The following is an 8,771-nucleotide window of genomic DNA, read 5'->3' as shown; positions in this document are numbered from 1 at the left end:
TATCACTTATCATTAAAATGAGTTAAAATTTGTAAACTATATAATATTTATATATAAAAATAAATTTATTAACATAGGTTAAAAATTTATATCTATAACTATATATTATCTTTTATTTATATCAACAAAATATAATAGTATATAATAACCTTTAGTTCATATAATATTTTTAAAATATGGTGTAAGAAAACTATGAAATTTTAGTAATTTATTTAAAATATTAATGACAAATCCAATTTTAATGATAAATTATTATTTATTTCAATTATAAAGAATATGTTGAGAAACATTTAGAAACTATTACCAAAAATTCAAATATTTGTTTTATAAAATAATGTATTAATGTAATAACAAAAACAAAAACAAATTCATAATTCATGTAATCTTCCAAACTCAAAAATAGTAGTGTATTTTTCAAAGTTTTCTTGAAAATAAATAAAATTTTGAAAATAAATATTCAAACTCAAAATGACAATATTTCAAATTTTACAAAAGGTAAAATCATTGATAATAAAGAATAACTTTTTGAAATGAACCACGAAAAAACAAACTATACATGTTGAAAAAATTAAAGTAATCTAATATTTTGAAATCTTTATGAAAAATGAAAATACAAATTAATATTATAATATCCAGAATTATCATATACCAATAAAAGTTTCTAAAATAATATGATAGGTGATACTATGTACAAAATTTACTAAAATTATATGGCTATATTATTTAAACAAAACAATGTTTCTACTTATAAAATCCCGTAAAATACTAAAATAATATATGTTAAAGTATATTTTCTAAAATACAACATGTAAATATAAATTATCTTAAACATATTTCTTTTCTATAATATAAATAAATTGAAGGAGGTTATTTATTTGAGTATATCATATTGTTATTTTATTTTACCTAACTCGAAAATATATTAGTAAGTAATAAAAATTAATAATAAAGTAAAATGTACTAAACAAATCACTATATATTAATAACGCCGAATAATAAATATAAATAATAATATTATAAATTACACAATATATAATACTAAAATAAAAATTATATATTTTAAAAATTATAATAATATCAAATACATTTATAAAATATAAAATATCAGCACAACTGTGCGGGTTAAAATTTAGTTAATTTATTATTTATCAGTCGGTTGCACCGATGAAATACAAGGGTATGATGGCAATTATACATATTGTATATGGTATATTCTTACTGTTTAGGTAAAGTAGTCAGATACTAAATTATTAATTTTTTTGTGTGTCATACAATGCAAATTCCCTTATAATTATGTGTTTTTAGAAATATAATAAATTTAATTATGTATTTTAAAAAAATATATAATAAACCAACAAAAAACTGATTTAAGGATTCACTTCATGAAAAATACACAAAACCTCTCAGAAAATAAAAATCTAATTTACATGATATTTAGTTTGAAGTCACAATGCCTTTAAGGACTCATGATCAATCTCTGTTTGTTCTTCTTATACCAAATTTTACAAATCTTCAAAACCAAAACCAAAGCCAAAGGCTAAGCATTGTAACTGGAGAAGACAAAAAATAATAAAACGAGACTTTTAAGTTTCAGCAAACCAATGACAACTTTCTTTCATACCCAAACCAAAAAAAAATCAACTGATTCACACTTCTCCACTTGCGTGTGCTTCCTTTACAGTCTTATCATATTCATCTTCTTCGTCTTCCTCTTCCTCCACCACCTCCTCTTCATCCACTTCTTCTTCCTCTCCGTCTCCCTTTCCTCCCCAGCCAAACCCTCCAATGGATCTGGAAACAGGCGGAGGCGTTTTGGCATCATCCACTATCTTCATGATCTCTTCAGCGGTCTGCGGGGAGAAGGTTGGATTCTCTTTCTTGAAATATGCAGCTTGAGCTGTCTCTGTGAGTTCCCTTGGCAGGTTCTTCAGGAACCATGGGTGTTTCTTGATTTCTGCAATGGTTATCCTCTGCCAAAAACAACAACTCAGCTCTATTGTCAAACAAAACTCTCAACTTCTCAAAACATTTAGCTCATTTGATTGATGTATATACCTTGAGTGAATTGGCCACAAATATACGGGAAAGAAGATGTTTGCAATCCTGTGAGATGTGGACGTAGTCCGGGATCTTGTACTGAACAGCCATGATTTTCTGTAGAACAACAAGATCACACATTGATGAAAAGGATGTAGCATTCTTAACGCGAGATATGCTGACACATGAGTCAAAAGAATAAACCTACTTGTATTGTTTTCCTGAAGTTCTTTGGGTCTTCCTGGTCTTCGAATGGGTAGGCTCCAACAAGCATGACATAAAGAGTTACACCACAAGACCATACATCAGCCATCTGAAAGAAGAAGAAAGAAATTCAAAATCTTACCGACTTTCACAAAGGTGAGCATGACAGTTTCATAGAAACTCATTGGTTTAGGTAAAATCCATTGCATTGAGCATGATGCCCGGATTTACCAAGATTCAAATATCAGTAAGATTACCTTGCCATCATACTCTCTCCGAGAAAGGACCTCAGGTGCAATATATGCTGGAGTTCCAACTGTGGATTTGGGCCTCGAGTGCAGTAGAGAGGACTATAAATAGAAGGAAAACAAAATAACTTGACAGTGCTTTTATGAAAGTGGGAAAGAACAAAACGATTACGCAGACAATGGCAGGACTTAATAATTTTTGTTTAGTGCCGGACCTTGGAATAACCAAAATCACAGATTTTGAGACGTGGAGCAGGACTTCCATCCAGGAGTGTGTTCTCGAGCTTCAGATCTCTATGGCATATTTGCTGCCAAAAAAATGGACACAAGGTGAGACAACAGGACTGATAAAGGAACTGATCCCAGACATCTAATAGAAATATATTTGCCTTACCATAGCATGGCAATAGCTAACACCTGATATAAGCTGCTGAAAGAAGTATCTCGCCTGGACAAAGAGAAAAAAAAAGAAGGGGATTAGACTGTAGACCCTAGAGACCAATTGTTAGATACGCTGATAACAAATAAAGAAGATTCACATGTTTTCTCTTCTTCCTAATCTAGCCAAAGACCATACAGAGCTCTAGGGGAAAAAAAAAAAAAAACTAATCCTTGTACAGTAGCAAAGGAAAGCAAAGCCACAATATTTAGATGCGAAGCTGACCTCATCCTCACTGAATCTTCCAGCACTGCATATACGCTCGAATAATTCACCACCAGCAGCATATTCCATGGCAATAGCAAGATGAGTTGGAGTCAACACAACCTGTGATTAAGTAAATCATCAACTTCATTAGATATCCTTTTCACCATAGCGAGGAGAAGACATGTTATAAATTGACAAACCTCCTTAAAACGGATAATATTAGGATGACGAAGCGATCTGTGATTAATGATCTCTCTTGCCACATTCTCATCAATCTGTATCCCAAAAATACAACAAAGCCAATGAGCTAAAAAGACAATCTTTTTAATGCCAACGAGCTAAGAAGCTAGTCAGGGCGTATGAAATGAGAGATGATCAGCTTCATAAGAACAATGAAAACGAGAAATATGAATGCTGAGAAGGACCTTGGGACCACGCTCGATGTACTTCATGGCAACAAGCTCTTTAGAGTTTTTGACCTTCATGAGCCTGGCCACTCCAAAATTCCCAGCGCCTATGTCTTTCACGAGCTCGTACTTCTCCATCTTAACCCTAATTACAAATTCTCGTTGAAACAGAATCTCTAGGAGCTAAAAAAGCACGACAATTTAACGTGAAGAATCCTAAAACAGAGACAAGAAACGAATCAGTACCCCCACAAATCAACGATGGGATTCCGAGATCTCGCGATTCACAAAAAGGAAAGAGGTTATCGACGATGGAAAGGTGATTGATTGATGAGATTTGAAGGCAAAGCAAAGAATCGACCTTTTTTTTTTCTGTGTTTCGAATTTTTGTTTTTCTTCAAATAATAAAAGTGATGATGATTGAAGATTGAAGAATCTCCCTCTCTCATGATGCTTCCATTTTTTTTTAATTAAAAAAATCAATTAATTAATAGGATCATTAATTTTGTTAATGCAGTGGGTCCCAGAGGGTACCACGCCATACATCCATGTTTCCCTTTCTGATTCGAGCGCGGTTGTGTTGTACGGAAACACGCTTCTTTTTTTTTTTGGTTTCCTAATTACATTCTAATTCAATGCAAATAGGTAGTAATAAATTGAGAGTTAATGAGAAATTAACTGTGCATCTGATTGGTAATGAATTTTCAGTAAATGTAAGATCTCAATCTTAAAATGGAGAAAAATTAAACAGCATATTTTATGTAGAAAAAAAACTTTAAATATCTAATTTAGTAAATTTTCATAGGCTTTTTACGTTTGCGTTGAACAATGTTTTAATAAAATTAGATGGTGTCCACTTCTCTCTAAATGGTAAATTAGATCTAAACAAAACGATTTTTCTTAAATGTTTTAAAAAAAAAAATAGTCTAGGTATCCAGAAAACCGGTCAATGCGTAGAAATAAAATCTATAATCCAATGTAAAATGCCCAATTATTTGAATATTGGTGTAGAGCAAAGAATTCCAAGTGGCCACATAAAGGCCCAATTAAATGAGATTTAAGTTTTACATGGGCTTGTAAACTAATACATTGATTTGAGGCCCAATTAGCTGAGCTTTCAGATTTATCATTGTTTTATTACAATCTCTTCAGGATCTCTGCCGAACAAATAACAGTACTGTGCTCTCTCGATCGCTTCATCGCTCGCTGCCGAGAAACGAGAGCGGGGAGCTGACACTGTATCTCTCAACATAAAGGCCCAAATTGAAATCAGATTCATCGAGCGTAGTCATTGTTCTAACTTCTAACGCATTCACACACCACTGTCCCCGCCTTCCTCAGATCTGATCGTCCGCCGGGTTTCGCGATGCCGTCTTCCTCCTCCTCCTCCACCCGCACCGTATTGCTTCTCCTCGTTTCTCTTCTCGCAACTGCTCTCGCCTCCGATTCTGATCACAAGGTTAGAGTCGGATCTCCCCTGCCTGAAATGCATTTCTGTTTCTTATACGCACAGCTCGAAATCGAGTACCGTTTCTGTAGATCTCGTGATTCTCATAGTGTTTGTAATTGAACTTTTCTGTTCTTGGATCTGGGTCGGATCCTCGAGCTTCCATATCAAATTGGTTCTTCGTAGGAAGATTTACGAATCAACAATGAGATTGAGGCTCTCGTTGATTTGATACTCAGAAACGCTCTGTTATGATCAAATTATCATTTTGAACACGCTTTTGCTTTCCTGTTCCAGTATCAAGCTGATGAGCAGGTTACCCTGTGGGTGAACAAAGTTGGGCCATATAACAACCCACAAGAGACATACAACTACTACAGCCTTCCCTTTTGCCGTCCCTCTCACAACGATGTTCACAAATGGGGTGGTCTCGGTGAAGTTCTTGGTGGAAATGAGCTTATTGACAGCGAGATCCCCATCAAGTTCTTGAGTATGTTTTGATACTTTCATATTACTTATCTTGCTTGTGCTCTAATTCTAATGCCTTTTTCTTTTCTTTTTTTTTGTTTCCACAGAAAATGTTGATAGAAATGTTATCTGTAAGCTTGAACTCGATGAAGCTAAGGTCAAGCACTTTAAAGATGCCATCGAATCTAGCTACTGGTTTGAATTCTTTATGGGTATGTTTCACACTCCCTTGTACTCTTGTACATGTTTCTGCTGAAGTAGCATAAAAAAAATGGAAACTTTTTTTCATTTGCTGAGCTTGCTTTTGGTTCTTTGTTTAGTCATGAGAATCTAAAATATCCAATAACCAGTGTCATTTACATCGTTTGAAGTTGTAGGGTATATAAGTTTGCTTCTAGTATTTCTCATAGTAATAGACCAGGAAAGGTCATTTCTTTGAATGTTTATTTCTCACAACTTTTCTTTTTTGTGGCATCTGATTTGCGTGGACTTTCGTCGGATGGTTATAACTTCAGATGATCTGCCTTTATGGGGTATGAGATTTTGTTTATTTACTTGAACATCCAAAATTAATCATTTTCACTTTTCATTTTGGATAGTATTAATCTGGACTTATCGCTACTGTAGGCTTCGTGGGTGAGCTGCATTCTGACAAAAATGGTGAAAACGCCAAACACGTCCTCTACACACATAAGAACATTGTTGTCAAATACAACAAAGACCAGGTGGGTTGTTGCTACGCCATTAAGCAATAATATGGATACCATGTGAGCTACGTGCAGTGATCTTATTTATTTGTTTGTTTTATAGATCATACATGTTAATCTAACACAAGACAACCCAAGGCCACTGGAAGCAGGGAGGACAGTGGATCTGACGTATTCTGTGCAATGGATTCCAACAGATATCACGTTTCCTCGCCGTTTTGATGTATATCTGGATTATCCGTTCTTTGAGCACCAGGTAACTTTTAGCTTGTTATGTACCCTTCTGATTTTGTCTTCGGTTATGATTTGTTCACAGTTTCATAATGTTCATACTAAATGTCTCCGTTCCTGCTTGTTTAACAATTTTTATTTAAAGTTCATCTCTTTTAGATATTGTTCAAGATTTATAAGCCTTCTAAGTTTTTCTCTTTTCGTTTTGCAGATCCATTGGTTCTCCATCTTCAACTCGTTCATGATGGTTATTTTTCTCACTGGTTTGGTCTCAATGATATTGATGAGGACTCTCAGAAATGATTATGCAAAGTATGCTCGTGAAGATGATGATCTCGAGAGCTTGGTATGTTTCCTCAACTTTTATTTGTCCCAGTTTCAAAATTTGGTTCGCTGGTGTTACTCTCTTGGCAGTTTGTCCAACACTATTTTCTTTATTTTTGAGGTTGTAAAACCATTTCTGACATTGGTATTGATGATTACAGGAACGGGATGTAAATGAAGAATCTGGTTGGAAACTTGTGCATGGGGATGTGTTCAGACCTCCATGGAGTCTAGTTCTTCTCTCAGCTGTTGTTGGCACAGGTGCACAGTTGGCGTTGCTTGTCCTTCTTGTCATATTAATGGCCATCGTCGGGACTCTCTATGTTGGGTATGTATTATACTTTGTTTCACTGGCAACTAAGTTTTCCGTGTTGGCTGGATTTTGCTCACCGTGTATTCTGATTATTTCAGGAGAGGAGCAATCGTCACAACATTCATAGTTTGCTATGCTCTAACTTCGTTTATCTCTGGTTATGTGAGTGGTGGAATGTACTCAAGAAGCGGGGGTATGCCTTAATTTTCTTGGCAGATCTCTACAGTGTTACTTTCGCCTCTGATTTTTTAAGATTTTATTTTAATGCTAATTTGTTCAGGTAAACATTGGATCAAGTGCATGGTCCTCACGGCTTCTCTCTTCCCCTTTTTGTGCTTTGGGATCGGCTTTCTCCTAAACACAATTGCTATATTCTATGGATCCCTTGCGGCTATTCCTTTCGGGACAATGGTGGTTGTGTTTGTAATTTGGGGTTTCATTTCCTTCCCCTTAGCCCTCCTCGGGACAGTCGTAGGAAGAAACTGGAGCGGTGCTCCCAACAATCCATGCCGTGTGAAGACCATTCCGCGTCCAATCCCTGAGAAGAAATGGTACTTAACTCCATCGGTTGTCTCCCTTATGGGAGGGTTGCTACCATTCGGAAGCATCTTCATCGAGATGTATTTTGTCTTCACATCCTTCTGGAATTACAAGGTAAAAATAGTACCTGAACTGCTTGAAGTAGAGCCTCACTGTGCCTTGGTTTATCACAGTAAGAAGAGTAAATTGAATGGCTCTTCCTGATGCCCTCTTTGGTTTTGGGCTTGACAGGTGTACTATGTGTATGGATTCATGCTGCTGGTATTTGTGATTCTGGTCATAGTGACGGTCTGTGTGACAATTGTGGGAACTTACTTCCTGCTGAACGCAGAGAACTATCACTGGCAATGGACTTCGTTTTTCTCAGCTGCGTCAACGGCTGTCTACGTCTACTTATACTCCATCTATTACTACTACGTAAAGACCAAGATGTCAGGATTCTTCCAGACAAGCTTCTACTTTGGATACACCATGATGTTCTGTCTTGGCCTTGGAATCCTTTGCGGTGAGAGCTCACTCCCTCTCAGCTCTATTCAAAACCAGAGTTTGGTATTTACCGATTTGAGACTAAGAAATATCTTCCTCTGAAAATTTTGCAGGAGCTGTTGGATTCTTGGGATCAAACCTGTTTGTAAGGAGAATCTATAGAAACATCAAGTGCGACTAGATGTTTTATCGAAAAGGACGAAAAAACATCCAATGTAGAAGAAATCTTCTTATGGGGATTATATATTATATAAATACAGACAGTAGAGAGGGAAATTAAGATGGAGGAAGGGCTTATGTCTTTTTTTTTTCTCCCTTTTTGGTAAGTGAACTGTTCTCTTTAGATTAGAAACGAGTGGATGTAATATACTACTACCTGTAATCTTCTTTTTCCTTATTCCTTTTCGTGTTTACTTCACTATCACCTACATCATTGAATATAGTGTCCTTTAGAGGCAATTGGATATAATCTTCAGTCTTCTATTTGTTTACCCGCATCAGATTTTTCTGGAGAAATTTGTATTTTAAACCTTTGTAAAAAGTTAGCAATTTTGAACTTCTGTATTCAAAAAATCACATTTGACAGTTGACACAATCAAACCAATTATACTAACACATTAAATTTTGAGATTAATTTACACTTTCACCACATCAAAAAAAATGTCACCGGTAGTGTTTATCCAAGAGTCAAAAGGCATGATGTAATGATTATT

At 35.2% G+C, this 8,771-nt stretch overlaps 2 protein-coding genes across 4 annotated transcripts; one reads left to right on the top strand and one right to left on the bottom strand.

Moving 5' to 3' along the window:
• Positions 1 to 1,403: 1,403 nt before the first annotated feature.
• LOC106416337 (serine/threonine-protein kinase SRK2A-like) lies at positions 1,404 to 3,999 on the bottom strand. Of its 3 annotated transcripts, none has more exons than XM_013857196.3 (10): positions 3,789 to 3,999; positions 3,561 to 3,687; positions 3,336 to 3,410; positions 3,154 to 3,255; positions 2,884 to 2,937; positions 2,705 to 2,797; positions 2,499 to 2,591; positions 2,246 to 2,350; positions 2,056 to 2,154; positions 1,404 to 1,970 (listed from the first exon to the last, which is right to left on the bottom strand). In XM_013857196.3, exons 2-10 carry the CDS (start codon positions 3,678 to 3,680, stop codon positions 1,647 to 1,649), a joined length of 1,065 nt encoding a protein of 354 aa, XP_013712650.1. In that variant the 5' UTR covers positions 3,681 to 3,687; positions 3,789 to 3,999; the 3' UTR covers positions 1,404 to 1,646.
• Positions 4,000 to 4,707: 708 nt separating this feature from the next.
• On the top strand, positions 4,708 to 8,536 carry LOC106415768 (transmembrane 9 superfamily member 1). Its single transcript, XM_013856540.3, has 12 exons — positions 4,708 to 5,001; positions 5,287 to 5,479; positions 5,565 to 5,669; positions 5,973 to 5,990; positions 6,085 to 6,182; positions 6,268 to 6,420; positions 6,607 to 6,741; positions 6,881 to 7,047; positions 7,131 to 7,225; positions 7,313 to 7,686; positions 7,804 to 8,077; positions 8,172 to 8,536. The coding sequence occupies exons 1-12, from the start codon at positions 4,909 to 4,911 to the stop codon at positions 8,237 to 8,239; spliced, it is 1,773 nt and encodes a 590-aa protein (XP_013711994.2). The 5' UTR covers positions 4,708 to 4,908; the 3' UTR covers positions 8,240 to 8,536.
• The last annotated feature ends 235 nt before the right edge of the window (positions 8,537 to 8,771 follow it).

This window comes from Brassica napus, chromosome C8 (genome assembly GCF_020379485.1).
Source record: "Brassica napus cultivar Da-Ae chromosome C8, Da-Ae, whole genome shotgun sequence".
In the NCBI taxonomy this organism is placed as follows: Eukaryota; Viridiplantae; Streptophyta; class Magnoliopsida; order Brassicales; family Brassicaceae; genus Brassica; species Brassica napus.
Note: the sequence above shows the minus strand (reverse complement) of the source record. Positions and strands in the feature narration are given on the sequence as shown.

Coding starts and splice junctions, on each gene's coding strand:
- LOC106416337 (XM_013857196.3), bottom strand. CDS start 3,680: ATGGAGAAGTACGAGCTCGTGAAAGACATAGGCGCTGGGAATTTTGGA. Junction 2,592..2,704: donor GTGATTTTGGTTATTCCAAG/GTCCGGCACTAA, acceptor TTCTATTTATAG/TCCTCTCTACTGCACTCGAG. Junction 1,971..2,055: donor TTGTGGCCAATTCACTCAAG/GTATATACATCA, acceptor TGTTTTTGGCAG/AGGATAACCATTGCAGAAAT.
- LOC106415768 (XM_013856540.3), top strand. CDS start 4,909: ATGCCGTCTTCCTCCTCCTCCTCCACCCGCACCGTATTGCTTCTCCTC. Junction 6,183..6,267: donor TCAAATACAACAAAGACCAG/GTGGGTTGTTGC, acceptor TTTGTTTTATAG/ATCATACATGTTAATCTAAC. Junction 7,226..7,312: donor AATGTACTCAAGAAGCGGGG/GTATGCCTTAAT, acceptor TAATTTGTTCAG/GTAAACATTGGATCAAGTGC.